This window comes from Aulostomus chinensis, chromosome 2 (assembly GCF_037954235.1).
Source record: "Aulostomus chinensis isolate RoL2024-O1b breed Wild chromosome 2, RoL_Achi_v1.0, whole genome shotgun sequence".
NCBI classification, from domain to species: Eukaryota; Metazoa; Chordata; class Actinopteri; order Syngnathiformes; family Aulostomidae; genus Aulostomus; species Aulostomus chinensis.
In genome coordinates this window covers 30,489,549-30,512,543 of record NC_141321.1, presented here as the reverse complement: position 1 = coordinate 30,512,543, position 22,995 = coordinate 30,489,549, and the positions used below count along the sequence as shown (strand labels likewise).

Sequence of the window (22,995 nt, the reverse complement as noted above, 5' to 3'; positions counted from 1 at the left end):
TAGAGGCACATTTTTAATGGTCCAAAAGCCTAATTTACTGTGTGTGTGTGTGTGTGTGTGTGTGTGTGTGTGTGTGTGTGTGTGTGTGTGTGTGTGTGTGTGTGTGTGTGTGTGTGAGAGAGTGTGTGTTTTACAGCTTTGAACTTCAGTTGATAAATGAGATGACAGCGTTTTCCTGTGGCTCCATATGGACATTCAGGATGAGACGGATGAACTGACTATAAATCTCTCCCAGACAAACACGTCCATCCAGGCGCGCGTCCCCAGCGAGCGGTGCGTGAAGGAGGAGACTCCAACCTGCGTTTACATGACACACGCACGCACACACACACACGTGCGCGCGCTCACAAGTGGCGGTTGCAGCAGGGGGCGCAGGAGCGGGTTTTACCCTGTCAGTCGTGTTGGTTTCCAGCTTGCTGTCTATCAGTGTTCCCGCGTGGAAGTAGAAGCTCCGGATCCACCATTATGACCGCGGTTCGGAGTTTCCGCTGCGCTGAAGTTTGATTCACCTCTCTGGATACTAAACTTAGTGATTTACATGGCTGAGCAGCGAGTTTTTAGACGGAAACCCCGCAGTTCCACCTGGATTCATGTTTCGGCTATGAGGGTACCTGCGATTGGAGAGGAGTCCTGCAGTGTAGGACACATCGGGTAGAAGCACGGTTAATTCACCGAACCTGCACCGGGACCTCCAGGTACGCAGAGATCTATGGCTCGATTACCAATAATTATCAGGATTAATTGAGTTTTCGTAATTACGCGCCAGTTTTCGTTTCCTTTTTGTTGTTAAATTTAGGCGTGTACAAGACTGCGAGACCCTCCTGTCAGGTTTAATGAACTTAATTTAGACAAGCTGCAAAGGAGGCTTGAGTTAGGCGGTCTGGGGTGAAAGGTGATAGGCTGCTTCTGTCTGGGGGGTTTGCAGTTTTCCAGCAGGGGGGCTCCCTCATTAGGAGCCAGAGGTCAGAGGTCAACTCACATGGTCAAGTGGGCAGAAGTCGTTTTTTGTTTTTTTTTCCCGTCTGAGTGGCCTGAGCAGCCACCACTAAACTATTGATGGATGCTGGTTCAAGCGGGAGTCGCCCTGGGCAGCAGCAGGTGTGTTGAAACAAGCTGAGGAAAACTTTGCTCTTCTCACCAGTGTCCAAGTCTAAGAATCCAGCAGCCATGCAGGGAGCCAGCGGCTGGGGTGTCAGGTAATGTCCCGCCCATTGTTTCACTACTCAGACGGAAGCTTTCCTCTCCTAGATTTTGTTTGTGTTAAAATGCAGCAACCATTCATGTATATTCTTGCTTCTTATTGCTGTCATAAATCTTAAAGCGTTTTTTCTTGTCATCTTTTCTGTTCTGGACCCCCATTTGAGGTGATTTTGCTCATTGTGGACCCTTTTTTCTTGAGATGTTTCGGGTGAGATTCAGAACTCTGATTCAGTATCAAACAAACAAACAAAATCAAAAACCAATAGATGAATGACATTTAAAAAAAACGTGTTTAAAATCACATAAAATGCATCATAAGTTTTTAGGATTTTTGTACTTTTATCTGATTGTCCAGCAAACTCACTTTTAAATCACTTTTTTCGGATGAGATTTCTTCAAAACAACATCAATATGCAATTGTGTAAAATGCTGCAAGTAAATCTGCATGAAATTAGCGGAATATTTCTACAAGAACTTTGTCAGATAAAAAGAAAATTGCAGTTAAAAAAAAACAACAAACCTCACAGATGTTATGAACAAAAATGACCTAAAAAAATTGTTTATATTTAAAGGTCTGATCGGTGATTCCACATCAGATTTCGTGTGTTTTGTTGTGTGTGTAAGCGTCTCACTAATAATTAACCAAAAATGAAATGAAACTAGTGGTCATTTTGCTGAGGACCCCACTGGAGGACCCCACTGGGGTCTACAAACTCCCAGTATTGCCAGTAATGAATCTTCCCTGTTGCCCCTAGAGTGCTGCTGCTGCTGCTCTGCTCCGACCCCCTGGCTTGCCAGCACACAACCGACCACAGGAAGGTGAGCAGCATGGCAGCTGGAGCTACTGGAAAATAATAAACCGTGTTCTGACATGTGTAATCTGTTTGTCATCCCTACTGTCATGATGTCAGACCTCCCTTGACACTGTCCTGGGAATTTCTTTTTTCTTTGTTTTCTGTTTTCACTTTAATCGCATGGTTGGCAGCAGGTAGTGGAATACTTGCACGGTTGTGTTTTGTTAGCTGAAATGGCGATGATACAGACGTTTACTCCTGCATGTTCTCTGCCAGCGTGTGGGAGCGCAGTACTCCCCAAGTGAACCTGATCCAGGCGCTAATCTGTTAACGGGTAATGAGAGCAGGAGTGAGAGGATGACACAGCTGTCAGCAAACCACCTCTTTAACTCTGGAAGCTAGTCGAGGCCTCCAGTAGCTGGAGCTGACGGACAGATCAACTATCCGGCTTGGAGGGGGTCACTGTGAGTGGGCTCCATGCTTTTCCAGCGGGAGTCCAGCTGTGTGACCTGTGCCTGACCTGAGATATGACAGTGGCGTTGAGTTACAAAGGCTGAGGCAGGGTGAGGGGGGTTGAGGGGAGGTATGGGGTCTCTCTGAATAGCTACACATGCTGATTGACAGCAGAGAAGCTTCCAGCCAACTCTCCCTACTGCTTCTGTATTCTCTTTCCATCCACTGAAAGTCAAAGGCAGCTGAGGTTTACTACGGCCATGTGTTTGCCCAGAGACACGACTGTGAATGGAGACAAAGTGTTCCTTAAAGAGCAGGATTTCCACGAGGCTTCATGGATAAAGCCAGCTTGGCACGGTGATCCTCCTGGCAGGTTTCTCAAACAGAGAGTTCAGTGATTGCTGCTAATACGTCTCTGGCAAAGATACATGGAGGGACAGAGTCAACAGCAAGAAATGCAGGTAGCCAATAGGGTATAGGCATCTAACAGACACCCACTAATCAGCCAAATCAGGCCTTTATGACCGTGAACAGAGGTCTGTTTCATGAACAGTGGTGGGAGGTTGAGGGGCGGTCATGTTGATGAGATGAGGTCACTGACTTGAGCATTTACACAAGGCCATGATCTGGGGAGATTAAAGTCTTGTTGATGGAGGCTTTCCATCAGTTCTTGGCTCGCTGGTGTCTCTCATTGTTGCATCTCGTATAGGTTCCTCAGAGGACAGAGACCCAACAGGAGCTCAGAGCAGAGCATGGAGGAATTCAAGGATCCTGGGGTGCCTGGGGGCCCTGGTCGACCTGCTCCCGGACCTGTGGAAGTGGTGTACAAGAACAGAGCAGGCCCTGCTTGCCTGTGTACACACGACCCCAGTACCCTTCTGCAAGAGCCGGTGTTCACCACCTGCAACCGGGTCACATCATTTCAGCCCTACGACCCACAGTTCCTCTGCACAGGAACGCTGGCGTATCCTCCAATAGCAGCAGCAGCCGTGGAGAGCTGCAGAGGGGGATGTGGCCTGGTGGAAGCAGGTACTGTTGCCTCACATATTGCTGTGTTTAGTGTTTCCCTCTGGCTGCATCACTTCTGCGTGACTCCAGAATGCAGAAGGGGCCAGCCAGGTACAGGAAAACATGGTGCACAGGGAGCCACTGAGCAGTTTCAGTAGGAAAATCACACATCATGGCCCAATTTTAGCCCATCTCAACCCACCTGAACACCTGTATGAGATTTTAAGAATATTTTGAAAGAAAGGTGTTTATCCCTCCGGTTCCCCTGAAGCTGCTCCGTTGGCTCTCAGTGGTTCAATACTTAACTAAGACACCTTGTGTTTATTTTCTCGGAGTTCATCACCCATCTTTAGCTCAATACACAAGATACTACGTGAATTGGCCAGTAATGATCACCTTATTTTGTATTCACAATGCTGCTTTTAACATGGTTATTCATTTGAAGCACCGACCATCTAAAATGTTGCAATGTTGTCAGTATTGTGATGTTCAGCGAGTATCGCAGCTCTCGTCTTTGTTGAGATCTGCGGGTCGGTAAAGAAGCTGTAGGTCTGCGCTGCATGCTGAGCAGCCTGAGCTCAAAGTGACTCTTTGGAGCCATCGCTGTGGGCCATCTGACTGCCCTCCAGTCCAAAGCCAGTCTTTATGAATGGAGTCAAAGGCTTGGCTTGTGCTCTGCAGCATTGTGACCTCCTTCCTGTTGCGTTTGCCTTTAAACAAATAACGCTGACAGCTGAGTAATGGGGGGTTGTCTGAGTGGGAATCTAATGAGCCAAGAGTAAAAAGCTCCCAGAATTCTGAGTCTAGTGCTTCCCAGAATCATTTCCTCAATTCAAGATTTAATTAAACTATCACTTGATTAAAATGTACCACAGGCATTTATTGTGAACAGCTTATTTTTTTGGAAGGGAGGAACTTTTGTTTGATGGTACAAGGAGAACCCTGGAGGCAGTTTCAGCTGGACTTAGTCCTGGGCTTGTGAAGGTCTAGTGATGAAGGTGATCTTCTGTCTGTTTTCTCATCCTGTTTGTGTCTTCAGAAGGGTCCCTCACGTCATCCCAGGGAGGTACGGCTATGGGAGAGCACCATATGTTACTCCACTGCAGACGGGTGCAGGCCGCGGTGTCGGATCAGCTCTCCCTCACAGACAGAGACGCTCTCCTGCAACTGATGACCACCACCTTACTGCTAGAGTCCAGGCTGGCTACAGGTCAAATAACCTGGACCCCTCCAGCAACCTCCACCGCTCCAAAAGACCCTACACGCAGCCCAGGGCACAGCCGCCTGTGTGGGCTCCCCTCTACCAGCCTGGTTCAGCCAACCAGGCGGAGGGCCAGAGAGAGTCTGGCAGCCAGATCCCCGGCTCCCAGCAGCACCTAGAGAGACCCTACAACCCCCTGCCTGCGTCCCTCTGTTCTGGGGAGACTGCTCGCTACAGGCTCTGCAACAGTAATGTACGCAGCCCTTTTTTCTTCTTCTCCTCACTAACAACAAGAACAACAATACAAACATACTGTACATAGCTGCCCATCACTATGATCAATATGGATTCCTCATTCTGTTTTCTGTTCGTACGATTGTGGGGCAACAAACTGCAAATGCAGTTTTTGTTGAGTCCCCGTCATCCCCCTCTCTAATGCTGGCGTGGGGTTGTGCTGGTCCAACAGCTTAATTTCAAGACGCACACAGCAGCATTTCCAGGACACATCTGAACTTTAACTGCATTCATGAGGTCAGCATTAAAGGAAAAACCTTTTACTCTTTAAATATAGTTTTTTTTCATAAGACTAAATAAAGAAGCTTATTTTCCCGAAGCTAAAAAAGCAAATATGTGTGTAAATAATACTTAAAAAAACCAAAAACATCAGGAATATGCACGATTTTTTTTTTTTTAAGTTCACAATACCCTGTAGAAAAATGAAAATCTCCATACACAAATTGAAAAAAAGAGAAGCCCTCGCAACCTTAAAAAAAGTGAAAAAAAATCCTGGATCAACCCCAAAATGTATCAGATTCTTCCCTGGCACACACTCCATCTCTCCACCAAGTTTAATGAAAATTGGACCTCTATTTTTTTTTTCATAATCCTGCAGACAGACAGATGTAAGGACGTGAATATTGTCTGATCCGTTCAATTATTGGCAGTAAGCGGCTCCCAGCCTCAGCAGTTGAACCCCTACTGCAGTGCTTGCGAGTGTGTGGATGAGCTTTGCTTATCTCCCTTGTGGTTATGGAATCCATCTTGTGATTTAGAATAAATTCAAACAGTGCCTGGTTCTGTATATGGTCGCTGGTGTGTGAAGGGACGGATATTTAAGCAAAGTAAAGCAGACCAGCGGCTTGTTTAGACAAAAGCAGATAGGGAGAGATGTCAGGAAGGTCGAGTTTCACTGGCGGGCTCTCAGAAATAATGGAACCCGACCACTTTTGGCATAAATTCTTGAACTGCAAGAATAAGGTTAAATCGGTTACAACCGCTGATTCCAGGAGCCAATCAATTCCTACGGAGCGTGACAATGAGAAATATGAGCTGGTTACAAAAGGATTTACTTGCTGTACTTTGTGTCTTTGGGGGAAATAAATGGTTGCGTGTGTGTCTGTGTGTACCAGGTAACCCTCGTGTTGTGTGGAAGTGCCAGTGATTTATGTCCCTCCCTGTAGCATAAATCACTACATTTTAGAGTGAAGGAAGTGAGGAAAGTTTTTTCTGGAGTGCATTTAAAGACGAGCTTGAACATTTAAACACAAGGAGGAAACATACGAGTGACATCATAGCAATATAAGATGCATACCAATGATAACACAATAAATGCTAGATTAAAAAGGTGTGTAAAGATAGAAATGAGGCTTTAGTCTGGATTTAAATACTCAGATGGGGGGGGGGGGGCAAAGACACATAGATCCGTTTTTAATTTTACAAAATTGCCTCAATCTCAGATCCAGTAATCGATGACATTCTAAAGTGTCTCCAGTGCAGACTGAGACCAGAAAGAGGAATCCGTGTCACTGAGGCTCTCAGGCTTGGAACAACCGTCAATCTAAGTTGAAACTTGACTTAAACATAAATTAGCAAAAAGGTTTTATTGCTAGATTTTCCTGCTTCAGTGCAGATAATTTTGATTTATCCTGTTTCTTTGCTGCCTTCTTGGCCAGGTTACCACTGGAAAAGAGATTCTTTTGTTTTTATTTCAGCTGGTTTTAATAAACCTGGTTTAATAAAGGTTAGATGAACAAAACAGGCAAATTATGTCTGAGAGTGATTCAATGAGGGATGAGGGAGCTTCAAACTTCTCCTCCTGTCGCTTTGCTCCGGTAAACTTTATCTCTCACAAGTAGGCAACCTTGTCTCTTTACCTCAGCTACATAAAAAACATTCCTCCTTGATTGTAGAAACGATTCATTTGTAGCAGTTTAAACAAAAATATCTGTAGGACCTTTGAGTGACATTGTGAGTCACTGAAAATTACACTCTGAGCTTGGCAGCGGTAAAACTGGTTTTATTGGACATGAACAATTGCAGTTACTGGTCCCAATCCAAATGTTTTTTTTTTCTCAGTCGTTTCACATTTGCAGACAAATGAGAAAATACTGTAGCGCCCACGTCGAAAAATACCAGGGCTTCCAGGCAATGGTGTTATGCTTTGGTTTGTAATGCCCTCCATGTACAGTCATGTAAGTGTGTGTGTGTGTGTGTGTGTGTGTGTGTGTGTGTGTGGTCCATCCTCAGGCATGTCCTCCATCCAGCAGACACTTCCGAGCTGTACAGTGTTCTTCAAACAACAACAAGCCCTTCATGGGCAGACTGTACGACTGGGAGCCTTTCAATGAGGGTAAGGCAACAGCTTCACCTGTAGACACACACACACACACACACACACACACACTCGACCATGTAACTTGGGGTCATAGGTCACGATTAATCAGGTTTTCTGCTGCTTCTTCAGCTCCCTGAGCTGTGATGTAATGCGTGGCGTCATGTAAGCGCTGCTGCAGTGTGTCACCCGGCTGCACTACCTCCCTGATGAATGTTCATTCATTCAAACTCACTGACCTCACTCACCTGATGTATCCAGGCAACTCTCAAAACACCTCTCAGCTGTCGTTTCAGCAGGAACAGCAATGGAAACTTCAAATTAATATCCTGGCACACAGATGTGTACTCAGAGATCTGTGTGCTGCAGCTGTGACTGGCAGGTAATGCAGATGTAAAGATAGAATGACCTCCGCGGCCTTCAACAGTGTACACGTGTACATGTGTTGAAGTACTAAATGGCTCCAGGGTTTGGAGCATAGGATCGTTTGTGTTCAGCCATTTTTGTGACAAAAAAATGATAAAAGTAAAATATTTAAAAGCTGGTTTACAGCAGATTTGAGAAAAAGATACTCGATGCCCATTGTGTTATCCTATTTTTGTGTCATCATTATTGACTTTAGGTTTATTGCATTTATCTGACGGGGACCATACAGAGAAGAAAACGTCAGTCTCTCAGAGAAAAGATGCTTTGTACCGGATTATAGCAGTTTGCTCATTTCCATCTGCAGTCCCTGGACAAGTCGATACAAAGTACAGCACATACAGTTCAACAAAATACAATGTACTCATTATACATCCACACAATATCAGATCACATCACATTCCATGCATGCCAAAAAATGTCCTTTAATCTTGTCGTGTCAGAGTGGTTTTAAAAAGCGCTCAAGTTAAAAAAGAAACCAAAATATTGTATTTTTTTTGGTTGTATTTTCAGGTTCTGTGTGTTTTTACTGACTGAAATGAAAACTAGAATTCATGTAAGACAGAATATCACCTGAGGGTGCAGCCGCCCTGAGTATCCATTGTAGTTCCAGCTTGGTACCACTAGAGGGCGATCCGTGAGTGTATGCCTTTGCCACCAGAACAAGATCTGGTTCAGGATCAGTTCCAAATCTGAAGTGATTTTTTTTTTTTTCATCAATCTCAATTCTGGCATATTAGCAAAATGTCAAGAGAGTCCACACACCACTCTTTGATTCACAGTCTCCTTCACTTCCTCTCAGTTCCTGGAGCTCAGCATTGTGAACTCAACTGTCGGGCCATCGGCTTCAGGTTCTACGTGCGACAGTCCGAGAGGGTGATTGACGGCACGCCCTGCGGTCAGAATGATACATCTGTCTGTGTGGCAGGAAAGTGTACGGTAGGTCGGTGTGAGAGATTGTGAATGCAACTGTTAACATCAGTCATGTGATTGTAGGCGGTGGAGAAGGATCGTGCCGGGGGCTATTTTCATACTGTATTTAGACAGCAGTTCAACATTTGCGTTTATCCTCCTGCAGGTGGCAGTATAGGACCATTTTGACTTGATGTAAACAATTCTTTCCCAAAACGTCTCCATGTGTTTGTGGGTCTTTATATGAAACAGGGATATTTGGGGCAGATTGGCAGGTGGTCCATGAATGTAACCGTGCGATAGTCTTTGAAACAACAAAATAAAATAACAACTAAATTTATTAAAAGGTAAATTAGTCCAGTTACTTGACAGCAAAGGTGAAGCCATTATTAAACCTAAGTGTCTTTGTACTGGTGATGCAGGTTGTTCAGAATTGGAACTGGGACGTAAACTGACTCCATTTATGTGGTGCTTGTCTACATTCATCAGTTTGCATCATTTACCCAATAAAACACACACACACACACACTTTACCGCCTATTTTTTTTTTAACTATATCAGCTCTCGTTGGGTGGTGCAAATCTTTCACAGTATCAGTTCAGCAACCTGCACCATGTTGTTGTTGAGCGGTCACAAGATGATGGCGTCCAGTGTTTTGGTTGTTGTTTTTTTATTTTATTTTATTTTATTTTTCTAGAAGGCACATAGTAGAAATGACAGGTGAGACCTTCTTGTCCCTGGTGGCTCCTGGTATGCTCAAGATCAGACGGTCCGCTCCCACTGTGACCACAGCTAACACAGCTCAGGCAGCCGTTGTGGTGTAGGGACGACTCTGGCCAGGAGAGGGCGGTACAGTGTAGGACTGAGCAGCTCTGTGTGATGTGGAGGAGTCAAGTTGAGGTCAGGAGGAAGTTTCTACCCCCTCAGACCAAAGCAGGAGATCTGGGATTGTGATGGAGGGCATGTTTGTACTTTTGACCTCATATTTAATACATACCATGAAAACACACCTGTGAGCAGGGAGCTGGGAGACATTAGTGTGTGTGTCTGTGTGTGTGTGTGTGTGTGTGTGTGTGGGCTGAAACATAACTCATATCTGGGTTTATATTTAGTGTGTTCTGGATTCATTTTGACATTCTTTTGATCAGGGTTTAACTCTAAAGAAATGTGTTGGATTGAAACAAATTTTCAGCCGGCCATGCTGACCTCAAATCAGTGTTTTTTTTCTCATGTACTTTTATCTACTGACTGTCTTTGCAACATTAAAGGTTAATCAAGAGGGAAGCCCCTGATCTGTAATGCTGATCACAGTTCCACATGCGTAGCTATGAATTATGATATTTAATTTGATCTGAGTCGATATCGCACACATTTGGAAACCATTGTTCACCACTTTGAAAAATGATTGATGTGCAACTGATAAGCATTTATTTCCCTGCTCCAGACGTCTGTGGCCGAATATTTTAGAATCTCATCAGCACTATTTCAGGAGGGAGAGACTTTTTCTCATCACTCGGCCCATTGAGCGTCTGTCAGCTGCTCGAACCATTCGACCTGGAAATCCCCTCAACTACGTGACAAGAGATAATGTAAAAACATCTGCTTAATTTGATATAAATCACAACCGCTCTCATAATTGAATATTCTGAGACGCGATAACCTCTTGCAGGTGGTACTCCAGCTTCTGCTCCTGGGGGGAAGGGGTGGGGGTGAGAGGCCCTGGCGTATATCTACCAGGGCATATGGGATATACATATTGATCAAAGCATAAGATGTCACTGCAGAGATATTGATAATGAAGACCATAGCTGGTGTGTGTGTGTGTGTGTGTGTTTTTTTATTGGGGGGGGGGGGGGGGGCACAGCAGCAGCCGAATGGAGCAGGAAGGAACCGCAGGGAAGAATGAGGAGCTGGCAGTTCTACCAGAACGTTTGATGTGTCACTCATCATCTGTGCCTGTTTGGATCAGCTGGTTCGATGCACTCTGCTCGACCTAGCCTGATACTTCAGAACGTCTCAAAATATGATCAGAAGTGATGAGGAGCAAACTAAATGTGACACTTTGGATGGATAACAACTTGTCAGTTACCCAGCTAGCAGCGAATGTTCCAACAACACTGGCCACAAGCTCCAGTGATGTCAAGTAAAATTGTTCTCTCTGACATTTGAAGAATGTTTTAAGGGAGATAAATCAGTTCCGCTCAGACAGAATGTTTTGGAGACTTTGTTAGATATTTGATTTATCAACTGCTGCCTCAACCGACATTCTTGGAATGTTTTTTAGAGAACGTTATCTTAACTTTTTGGAAGAAGATTCTGAGAAGAAATTTAGAAACGTAGCAGAACATTTCACATAATATTCTCATCACATTTCTCTGAATGTCGGGCTGGGTCATTGTTCCTTTAAGTGTAATATGTTGAATTTATAACATAAAGAGATTTGAAACAGTAGCCAGGATGGCTAAACTGCTGCATTTACAGAATTGTCTAATAATGTGCATTGTCCCTGTGACTTTAAACTACAGAAATAAATTAAACTGAAGCCAAAGACGTTTCTGAAAGGGATTTTTAAAAAAAACAAAACAAAAAAAAACTTCCTTTGAGATATTTGGCCCCAAACAGCCAATATTTCCCAAACAGGGAAACTGATAAAGTTGTTGCACTGACAAAAGTGCACGATCAGTGCTTTATGTCATGAGTCAGCATTTTTATTTTTATTTTTTGGAGGTCACAACATCATAAGATCCCGCGAGTCACCGTCAGATTAGGTGTAACTGATTATTCAAACAGCACTGATCAGGTTAGCTTAGATGCTAGCTTGGACAAACTAACGGCGCTCAGGCACGTCAGTCTGGGATGAGCTGTGAGAGATGTTGCTGCCTTCCTACCTTGCGGATGTGTATTCGATGAGGAAAGAGGACAAAATGTTTCAAACCCTGTTTTAAGCAGTTTTTTAAAGAACCTTTTTGACCGCTGATTTCATACATATAGTTTTTACCTTTTAAAGTTGCAATCATGGATCCCTTTCTGGGCTAGGAGCCTCATGTTGGGCAACTCGGGAAACCTTTTCACACTGTGGGTTGACATGCAATCAAACTAATGTGCTTACGTGTATTTTAAAAGTCCATTTTTTTATTGGGGCCAACATGATAAATGCACCTCCATATCCAGCTGTAATCTCCCGTGATAGCGAAACCTACGGGACCCCTCGCACTTGGTAGTTGTCAGCCTGTCAGAGGCTAAGAGGCCTCGCTCACGTCCCATTCTGAGGCTGCTGCTGGATTCCGAGCAGCTGCTGTGGTCAGTGCAGGACAAGTGGGCGCTGACGTGGAGTGTGTTGCACCGATCAGAAGTTTCATGTCGTGGAGGCTGTGTTACACGTTTGGCGAGTGAATTAATTTGCTGAATTCTCTGGGAGAGTCGAGCTGTCCGAGTGAATTTTACACCTTTACAGGAGTGAAGTGTTTCACACATACATTATAGTGCACATGAAGGCTGTTTTCAGTTGTTTCTCAGTGGCCAGCCCAGCTGCAGCGGAGACCCGGCTGTTTCCCCTCGACTGACCTGAAAAATAATCACGACAAACCGAGATGAATAATATTTTAGTTCAGCGCCGCTCTGTATAATTCTGTTCTTCAGGGGTTAGTTTTCATAACCCTCAAAAACTTTGTGATCTTTTTCAAAATTTGGTATATTTCTTGGCAAATTTCCAAATAAAACTTACAGTGGAAATGTTGGTAATGTAACACTTTCAAAAAAAGAAGTACACTTCAAGTTCATGTGTATTGTATAAGTATACTTAATGTATACTTCTACCACTGTACTAGCAGTATAATTGAGGTTATTGTAAGTGTTCTACTTTAGTACTCTTGGGACTAAATGTGCCCACTCTAAGTTTATAAAGGCACTTTAATAGCAGAGCTGCTGATTTCTGTTCTGTTGTTTCTGGCATTAATGGTGTGTGTGTGTGTGTGTGTGTGTGTGTGTGTGTGTGTGTGTGTGTGTGTGTGTGTGTGTGTGTGTGTGTATGTGTTTAGTGATCATGGACTATGAGGTTAAATCCCATTTTCTTTTGAAGTATGTAAGGGTCCATTTTTGCTAAGGAGTGCGAATTTGTGTGGAGCACCAACTCAGGAACAGCGCTTGCAGCCAGTTCATGTTGATGATGGTAAACACAGGGCACCAAGAGCAGCACAACTTAGAGGCACAGCTGATGAGGTCACATGAACGTGTGTGTGTGTGTGTGTGTGTGTGTGGGGGGGGGGGGTTACATATGAGCTTTCTCCAATAGCTTCCGTGGCAACACAGAGAGAAGAAGAGAAGTTCTCTAGGACTTCTTCCTGCTGTCCTCAGCAGCTACAACAGCCGTGCCGATCGCAGAATCAAAACTTTTTTTTGTTTTGTTAAATTCACTCACACACACACACACACACACACACATGGTCTCATTCTCAGTCATCCATGTCATGGTAATTTATGAGTGTCGTGTCACAGGCAACTGGACTTGTTTCAGTTTCCCTGAAGCCTCTTGGACGAGAGTTGAAACGACTTTATAAAAAATGAGACAATTCCAGTTTCCTGCAACACAGCAATTAAGAGACATATTGTGTGATTCATTTAATTTCCTTCCTCTCACGTTTAAGTACACATGCAATGAGTTCAGTCACAAAAAAAAAAAAAAAAACCCAAAAAAGAAATGCTGTGTTCTTGCTTTTCCAGCGCTACTTTTAATTGCACCTCTTAAGTAAATCCTGACTGTAACTGTTTTAACATTGAATGTGAGGTTTGTGCCAACTGTATCCTACCCTAATGGTCGTCCGAGTTTCCAGTTTGAAATTTGAACTGGATTTGCCCCTGCGGTCAGACCTCCTCCTTGGAAACTCTGAGATGACAACCCCGATTCAAAATGTCTTCATCAGTGGTGTCAGCACTTCGATAATTGACTGTTGTTAGCACTTCTGTCTAAATTGTCTTCGGTCTATAGAGACGCCGCCGCTGGTCTTAGGACCTCCTGGAATGTGGTCGACTCAGCACCACAACACTCTCGGTTCCTACGGTGACTCTAAAGACAAAACACAAGATTTCAGAAAACACATTTCGCACAACATGATTTTGAGAACTAGAGCACAATATTGTTGTATTTGTTTTTTGTTCAGGAATGTTTTACCCCTCAGGGCCACCGTACATCCCTGTAGGTGATGAAGTTTACAGTGTAGAGGACGTCGTTGCTCTGGGTTTGTTTTTGTCCCGTCTTGTATTCCATTTTCTGTCATTTAGACTCTTAAGTGACGCGCTTGCTGTAAGCTGAGCAGCTGTGTGTGTGTGTGTGTGTGTGTGTGTGTGTGTGTGTGTGTGTGTGTGTGTGTGTGTGTGTGTGCGCGCGCGCGCATGCGCGCGCTTGGCGGCTGACAATGATTTACACTCAGGTAATTGAGCCTTTAATGCAAGATTATTTATTTCTTGTGACAGTTTTTCTTCAGTCGTACAAAAATTCATGCATGTGTGCACACTAACATTCCTCCTATTTTTTATTTTTATGGCTGTCGAGTGTACTAACAGTTCCGAGAGGGAAAAGTCATGAGCTTGAGCCGACGTCACATCCATAATATAACACACATAATATAGTGTAGCTGCTTATAGCTCTTCCTGTGTATCCTGCAAGAGTGATTGGACTGCACTGTGGTTTCTGGAGGTAATTTTAGTTCTGGCTTTCGTATCGGACCCACTGCGGTTCTCTCTTCAGGTTGTGGCATTGAACAGAATTTTAGGTACTTTATCATGATAATGACAAATTAATTGGAAACATAAGGCCTTTACTTTAGCTTTAGTGGAAAATGTGGTTCAATTATGTTCTTTAAACTTTCCATATTCAAGCTATAGAACACTCGCTGGGGTGATACGCAGTTGATTGCAGAGGAAACACCGGCTCTTAGGACTCGGCCCGCCGTTTGTGTGGTCTTTGATTCTTCGCCCTGACACCTCTCACGCTGCATGTTTGACCTTTGGCCCCTCGAGTCACAGCAGGTCTACATCTCATATTTCTGAATCTGGCATAGTGACAACCTCAAATTACTCCGTTAGAGAGACTTTTACAACCAGAACTAATGAAGGTCTTCATCATGCTCGGCGGTTTTATACTCCATGTTTTGTCTAACAGGAGAGACTTTTCTCTCCCACGTGGCTTCCTCACCGCCTGGGTTGCTTTTTTAGCAGAGTAGAACGAAGGTTTGGTGGTCTGCGGTCTAGACTCATGCTGCTCCCAGTGCCCCAAACATTTGGAAAGTGTAGTAAAAGGACATGATGTATTCTAAGGTCACTCCCGTTGGTGTTCAGTTTGCCCACGCTCATTAGAATAGCCTGCCAATATTATTTCATTCCATTTTAGTGCAGCCAGTTTCTCTGTGTTCGAGCCCCTTCACTCTCTTTCTATGTACCGTGGAGATTTCGCTGTCTTCATTGATTTATCTCGCCTCACATGTGAAGCCGAGAGTCTTGGAGCTGCTTTTAAACCAGCGAGCAACGCAGCACTTGATGAAGGAAATGAGTTGGACGTGCGCCGCCTGCGATGGTGTTATCTGTTTGGTTATTCTCTCTTCACCTCCTGATTGACGCGAACACTTGATCCTCTGCAGTGAGTGTATTCGTGTCAGGACTGTAGCGATGATGTGAGCGTTCATGGTCATGATGATGTTTATAGAGCAGTTTGGTTCACGTACAAATTTGACTTGATTATTTCATTATTAAGCCTCCACTGGAAAAAAAATTCCTGATGTCACAGCCGCAAAGGTTGAGGTGTCATAATGATGACGTACATGACAGTATGCCGTAAATAAATGGTAATGACAGCAACAACACAACAGGAATAACGAACCAATTCTTTTTCCATTTTAATGATCGCAAGGCAAAGGACAATTCTTTACACTGAAATTTAACAGAGGCCCAACTTGGTTGTTTATTCCTGGAAAAACAAGGAAACAGTGACTCTAAAGGAAAAAATTCATTCAGCCCAGTCAGACAAGCTGAGGTTGGTCCGTAAAAAGGTTGGGTTCTAAATTGTAGGCGATGATTTTAGAGATCATCGTGAAATTAGCAAAGCAAAAAGGTTGATTTCTTGATGTTCTGGTGAACTTGTTGTCAGTCACGCACAGAAGAAACACCTGAGTTCATTTTGTGTAATTTCGTTTTAGAATAATGGAACCTCCGGAATATTGAATTAGACTTAATTGTGTCGGAGAGGTCATGCGTATACGTACAGTATCAGACCATGCATCAGTTCCTTGTTCTCATTTTAATCTTTTTGAATCCTAGATTTTTTGCATTTCAGACACATCTTGTCATCAGAAGTGTCTAATTATCTGATAGATTCATGAATTTTGAATGAAATGAATCCTTGCATTGTACTAAAAATAGACAGGAGACTTTTTCAGCTCTTGGAACTATCTGTCTGTCTGTCTGTCTGTCTATCTGTCTGTCTGTCTGTCTATCTATCTTTTATTTTGTAAGTATATTATCATCTTTTTTGCGACTGGAAATTCAGTTTCCTGGAGGGAGCCATCCCAAAGGGATCAATAAAGAGAAGTCTAAGTCATATATAGAAGAATATTCACTATAAATATACAGGTACTGTAAAAGCCAGATTTTGTTGGATTGTGTGTGTGTGTGTGTGTGTGTGTGTGTGTGTGTGTGTGTGTGTGTGTGTGAACATGTGGAAGCGCGGCGCTCTGAGACCCGTTGAAAGTATCTGCTCCTTTCACACCAACAGTGAAAGAAAGATCGCTTTGTGCTGGGAATTCCATTCAGCTGCGACTTCTCTCCCTTTGTACCAAGAAAGTGCATTTGAGAAGGGTGTGTGTTTATTTTTAAAGGGCGATCACTGACCACACACTTCTCTGCTGGCCGTGGTGGGCCCAGCTGAGGGTAAAAAATCCATCCAGGCTGTTGGACTATTATTGACCCAGTAGTTGGTTTACGCAGCGCCCTGCTGCTCAGCGCTGTTAGCTAGGAAGTGATGAGGAAATAACCAAACACACAAGCAGGATAAATGTGCTGACGTTCAGTGTTTCGATTCAGAAGGAGACGTGCTTGCGGATGAGGAATGTATCATTGAACTCATTGACTCTGGCCTGGATGGATTTGCTCAGAATGAAGATGATGGATACATTGAGGCTTCTTCTGACCCGGAGCAGTGTGGAGGCATCAGTCATCCTCTCTGACTGACGAGTTTCCCAGCACCCAAAGTCCAACTTAGGCCCGAACCCACCCAACAACAGCCACATGCCCCCCCCCCCCCCCCCCCACACACACACTCTGACAGCTGGATTATGCATTCCCTGCTGAGGTGGAGCGGCAGACTTGTTAAAAGGGAGATGAGTGCTCTGATATACAGCCTGTCCTGCACACACTGGTGGCGATACCTCAATCCCACCTCTGTCACGGCAGAACCCAGCTGCAAACTCATTGTGTTCCCCGCCATTACCCGTGTCTGATGGATTCACGACTACCCGGTCTGGCTTCAGCAAGAGATGTGACGGGGAAACGTGCTGTGTTTGAAATTAACACTAGAAATATCCGACTACATCAGTTTTAAAGGCTAGTTGTGGGATTCCAGTCCTATTTTTTGGGGTCTGGATGACTGACAGATAACCCCTAGCACCCAGTGAGTGTTGTGTCCAGGTTGTCAGTCCTACTGTTCCAGCGTGACGGACAGGCGTTGCATTCAAATCCATCATCCACAATGAAATCTGCTAAATCTTCATCCATGGAACAAAACGGAGCCTGTCAGTGTTAAAAGCTTTGTGTGGGCGGACGTTGACGTGGACAGTTGCCCAACATCCAATCTCACTGACTTTGGACATCCAAAGACAGTTTTTTCTTTTTGGCTGCAGAAACTTGTATTGTGTTACTGTTGTTTGACCTAAACTTTGACTCTTTTCTGCAAATGACCCACAACCCAAGTGATGCACTGATGACATTTTTTGATGCACCGCATGGTAAGAAATTCCTGGAAGTGCAGAAGTGGTTCAGCTACTGCTTATTATCTAGTGCTAATCTTGAAGAGGAGTTTTGCTGTGGCGTCTGTTTTCACGTGGAAAAAAAAAAAAGACGAAAAAAAATGAAAACATGTTTTTGTGAGATACGCCGTTCATCCCTGGAAGTGTCTCTTTCTCCCATCTATAAGGATGGTGATGGAGCGGCAGCCCCGAGCTGGCGCAGATGCAGTATCCTGCTCACTTTCACTTGCTAGAGCTTTTAGTCTTCACTTGGTGCCAAGACAGCTTGAATATGAGAATTCCAGTTGGAGAACAGTGAGGACAGATGATGGCTGAGAAGTGATGGCAGATTAATGTCTTAGTTGAAAACTCAACATCGCGGATCTTGATGGGCCCTGTACCGGCTCTCAGCAGCCCACGTCAGGCCCCGGCTGACACTCTGGGTGTGCCACACCTCTGACGGGTTCTGTTCCACCTCATACAGTTTGATCTCTGAGGACAGGGGAGTGTTTAACCCTCTGAGCGGGTGACCAGGTCAAACTGGGAGAAACCAAGTAATAGCTTCTCGTGATAGAATCTCCTTTCAGTGAGCTTCCAGCATACGTGGTGAGTTCGAATGGGTTTGCTCATCACTGTTATCTGATCAGTTGTGTGTTTTTCTTCTGTTGTGCTTTAGCTCATACACAAACATGTTTTTAACTGTCAAGCTATTGCCGCTACAGTGAAGAACTTTGATAGATTTTCAGCGTCGTCTTGGCACTGTATCCCACGGGACCTGAGGACTACAGGAAGCTCTGTGTCAAACTTCCATTTCCTGATCATATTCTGGCAGTTCAGCACAACAACAGCTGGGCCCAGCCTTCAAATATTGGTGTCAGCAGAAATGAGGGAAGTATTTGCAAATCAGATCCATGCACTTTTCCTGTGTGCTCTTGGTCTATTTTCAGTATTGTTCATTCCAGCGGACCGTGCACATGAGACCTAACACCATAAATGAACCAAAAAAAGAAGGGAAAGTGAAGTTGATTGTTGTGTAGAAATGTGATTTTATATCCTAAATATCTGAAATATTAGACAAGTGTTGACATGTGAGTTAGCGTTTTGTTTTGCTTCCACCACACGGCTGATCTGTAAAGCCCAAGTAGGAGTTGACAGACTGTTGTTTCTGTGATGGATTTCTTTTCCATTGAGCTCATGTATTGTGTAAACTCGCACTTTAAAAGGATAGTCAGAAAAGGCTGACGGAAACAGAAACATGCATCCAATTTTGCTAAACTTTGTTGTTGTTGTTGTTTTTGCTGTTTTCATAAAAGAGCAAATGCACAAAATGGAAGCTGGTAACTTGCAATTTTCAAACTGCTGGAAGGTGCATCAACGGTTAATTGTGTCTTATTAAACTGTGTCACCGAGGTGCTGTGCAGATGCCCTGCCAACACGTCAGATTCTCCAGAAAACATCTTAGTGTAATAGAGATCCCTGCAAAATTCTCAGGATGGAATGCGTTTTTTTTAATGTAATCATGTCTAAAGGAATATTCTCTCCAGTATCGCAACATCAGTCAAAATAGCCTTTTTTTTCCCTTCAAAAGTCTGTGGTCAGATGGGATGCATAGACAGGGCTGCTGATAGATGGTGGAGGTGGTGGACACTCTGCTGTGGCGTGTTTGGAAGGCAGAGAGCAGCGTCTGGTTCCTCAGATTTATGAGGGTACGCTACATGTGTACGAGGCTGTATTTTTAGCAGGGAGCAGTCACTTAGGTGTCCCTCAGACGAACGGCTGTTGACAATGATTGGCTGCTCCCTGGGTGGCTGTCAATTGAAGGGACAGTTGAGCACATGTTCCACCTCATTGGTTTGTTTGGAATGTCAAAGATATCTGGAGCGCTCAATGTGTGGTCAGCGCCCGCTGGACTCCTGGAATTCAGGGTAATTTGAGAATAAGATAAGAAACGTAAGCTTCAGTGTGTGTGTGTGTGTGTGTGTGTGTGTGTGTGTGCGTGCGTGCGTGTGTATGTGAATGTAACACTTAAGTGTGTTTATACTGTATGCATTGTAAATGCTGTTTTATGGCTATATCTCTGGCAGGCTTGTCTTGAGTAAGAGAGGTAGAGATAGTGTGTGTGTGCGTGCGTGTGTGTGTGTGCGCGTGCATGCATGTGTGCGTGCGCCCGTGCTGGAGGACTCCTGCTGCTCAGGGTCCAGCTCCTTTGTAAATCAGACGCTTATCACACAGCCTTTTACAACTTAATGACCCCCAGCAGATGTATAAAGGCATTAAACACACTGAAGAGTTAACACAGAGCTTTTCTGCTCTATTTGTCTCGGCTGTCAGGTAAAAGCAGCAGAATGAAGTTAAACTTGGGGAGGAAGGAACCACCTGTCACCTCAACACAATGAAAAAGAGCTTTTTCCACTGCTCAAATCTTCACGTTGGAAAATTTAGTTTAAGATTAAAGACAATTGCTGTTTCCGTCAATATATTTTGACGTAGAGATGGTCGATGGAACTGACAATGTTTGGAAAAAATGTGTCCATCTGATTTTTTTTTTTTTTTTGCCACACTAACTTCGATGGCAGCCTGAATTTCACCCTCATCCTCACCAGAACCACTGTTTCTTACCGTCATAGAGGTCAGTAGTTGAGGCACCAGCCGTTCAGGGGGCAGTTTGGTCGAGCTGTGGCAACAACATGCACACCTGGTTGGCATCCGAGGACCTCCATCTTCTGACTGCATTGCATAGTCTAGTTTATTTGCTCCAAACCAGTGGAAGGCATTCACATTTGCCTCAGTGCAACATTTCCAAACCTCGCTTAGAAGTCGCTTGACAGCTAAATGGGAGCTCGACTGATGATGCTGGGAAAGACACGACCAAACGCTTTGGAATCGTATCCGCTCTTGACTGGGATCACCAAAATATCCCACCTCTCAGAAACATCCATCAGCTGTAAAAGTCCACTGAAAACAAGTCAGCGGGGCAGACGGAGAACTGAGTGAGGTGAAGTCAGGTACCGTACCTGCGCCTTTGTTTCAGTACATCATCCTCTGAGATGCAGCAACTCTCTCATATCACGTCTGTAACACAAGTCTGTCATCGACTCTCAGCTTTTGAGTGAAGAGGAGGACAGATAGAAACAGCAGCCTGACCTGCTTTATTCATCAAACTGCCCCTTCTCACTCGGCTCTCCCTGTCTTCAGATACATCACTCCGAGGAAACAATCATGGGACCTGCATTCCTTGCCTTGCTGACTAATATGTATCCCAGATGCATCAGAATCGTGTGGGATTTTTTTCCCTTCCTGCTCCTCTGCCTTCTCTGAAGTTTACAGATCGATCATTGACTGTTTGGAATTATGGATGATGAATGGAGGCGTAAGAATGTAACACGTGACACCGAATTGCAATTATTGATACATGTAAATATGAGTGTGACGACGTTAAAATCCTCATTTCTGTGAGAGCATGTGTGGAGCACGGTGTCCCGTCACTCCTACGCATTTCTTACTGCAGCCACTCATGTACCCCGAACAACACCAGCTGCATAGATGACAAGAGGAGGCAGATTTTTCACGTTGCACGTCAGATTTAATGTTTAAATTAATGCTGAGATGGAGGCGATAAATCATGGTCCAAGTCCGTTTTTTTTTTTATGATTTTTTTTTTTTTTTTTTGGGCATATCCAGATTGATTTCTGACTGTCTGAATAGCTAGAAAACACATTGTATCTGACTGTTGCAAATCTGATTCACATTACATTTGGAGGTGATTTGAGGTCAGATTCAAATCTGATTTCTACGGCTGGATCTCAGTCTGGATAGGATTTCAAAGTGTCTTCTGTGTTACTCTTAACCTTGAAACACCTTGTGAAGGACAGTTAATACACGAGCTACAAACAACTCTGGATCACCAGTGAGACTTTCATATCTTTTTTGGTGAAGTTGTGATCTGTGTGTTTTATTTTGTTTGATAACAACGTAACATGAGCACTAAAAGCACACTAAAAATCTGGATGTAGAAAGGATAAAAACCAAACTCAGTGTTGTACCACTTTTTTCATGTATTGGTCAGATATCCAATTTGACAGAACACATCTGGTCCCATCATTTGCAAATTACAGTGTGGATAGAAAGAGATCTGCTTTGAGAGGGAGATCAGATTCATCTGCAGTCTGAATGAGGCCCATTTGACACGGGAGTCACTGCGCACAAAAACCAGATGTTAGCAGAGTTTGTATGTTTGTTTGTTTGTTTTTTTTAGTGGAAAAGTGACAGGAGTGTAAAGCCTCTGAGGCCACACCTGCTAGTAATGCTTCAGCCATGACTTTGCATTGAAACATCCACCAAGCACCAGGAGAGGCTGTTGAATGCTGCTATTGTAGGAGCTGGATGCTGACAGCGTAGTCGTGTTGAGGCCACCTGCTGTCCAGCATGACTCTGACATGTGTGGGTTGAAGGAATCAGGCGCCTGGAGCCAAGGTTGCTTCAGGCCTGACCCACTTGTGGAAGGAAACAAGGTCCCCCGGGGTGCACTTGACAGTCAGTCTGGCCCCGCCCGACCTCTGGGCGTTATACCGCCATAATGAGATGTGTCCAGATCTGAGGATGATCATGAGAGCAGGGCGGCTGGAGGTTGACCATGATGGGTGGACTGCTTAAAAGAGACGGTCTCTTCTGTCCATTCTCTGCTCCCCACGTCTGCAGCTGTGTGTGCTGCTCTAAGGTGTCTGCATGATTGTTGGTGTGTGTGTGTGTGTGTGTGGGGGGGGGGGGGGGATTGTAACTATAAAATCTTGCAGGAGATGTGTGTGTGTCAGCTGATCCTTTCAGCAAAGCCAGAAACCAGGATAATATAGCAGTTATAAACCTGTTAAATATGTGAGTACAGAAGAACCGAAGTGCTCCCATCCAAGCTATTTTAATCCCAGTGCAGGATAAAAAGATTTACTTTGTACGGTTTGTCTGAGGCCCGGGGATTGGCAGCAAGCGCCTGGTGGCTGGGCCTGCACCCATGGGGCCCGGCCAGGCACAGAAGAGGGTCCCCCTCTCCAATGGGCTCACCACCGATGGGAGGAGCCAAAGGGGTTGGGTGCTGTGTGGGATGGATGGCAGTCGAGAGCGGAGACCTTGGTGGTCCGATCCTCGGCTGGAGAAGCTGGCTTTGCACACGTGGAATGTCACCTCTCTTGTTGGGAAGTAGCCTGAGCTGGAGAGTGAGGTTGAGAAGTTCCGTCCCAATATGGTCGCACTCACCTCAACGCACGGCAAGGGCTCTGGAACCAGTCCTCTCGAGAGGGGTTGGACTCTCTTCCACTCTGGTGTTGCCAGCAGTGAGAGGGCGACACGCAAGGGGTGGCAATACTTGTTGTTCCTCGGCTCAGTACCTGTACGTTGGAGTTCAGCTCAGTG

General features: G+C 44.5%; 1 protein-coding gene across 1 annotated transcript in view; it reads left to right on the top strand.

Annotated features, from left to right (window-relative positions):
* Positions 1-387: 387 nt before the first annotated feature.
* The window catches only part of thsd4 (thrombospondin type 1 domain containing 4), a 48,063-nt gene continuing 25,455 nt past the window's right edge, over positions 388-22,995 (top strand). The window contains exons 1-7 of the mRNA XM_086189573.1: positions 388-695; positions 1,142-1,196; positions 1,956-2,019; positions 3,157-3,476; positions 4,495-4,909; positions 7,183-7,285; positions 8,493-8,629. Of these exons, the coding sequence (XP_086045699.1) occupies positions 1,168-1,196; positions 1,956-2,019; positions 3,157-3,476; positions 4,495-4,909; positions 7,183-7,285; positions 8,493-8,629 (1,068 nt within the window). The 5' untranslated portion in view covers positions 388-695; positions 1,142-1,167. The remainder of the gene's footprint in view (positions 696-1,141; positions 1,197-1,955; positions 2,020-3,156; positions 3,477-4,494; positions 4,910-7,182; positions 7,286-8,492; positions 8,630-22,995) is intronic.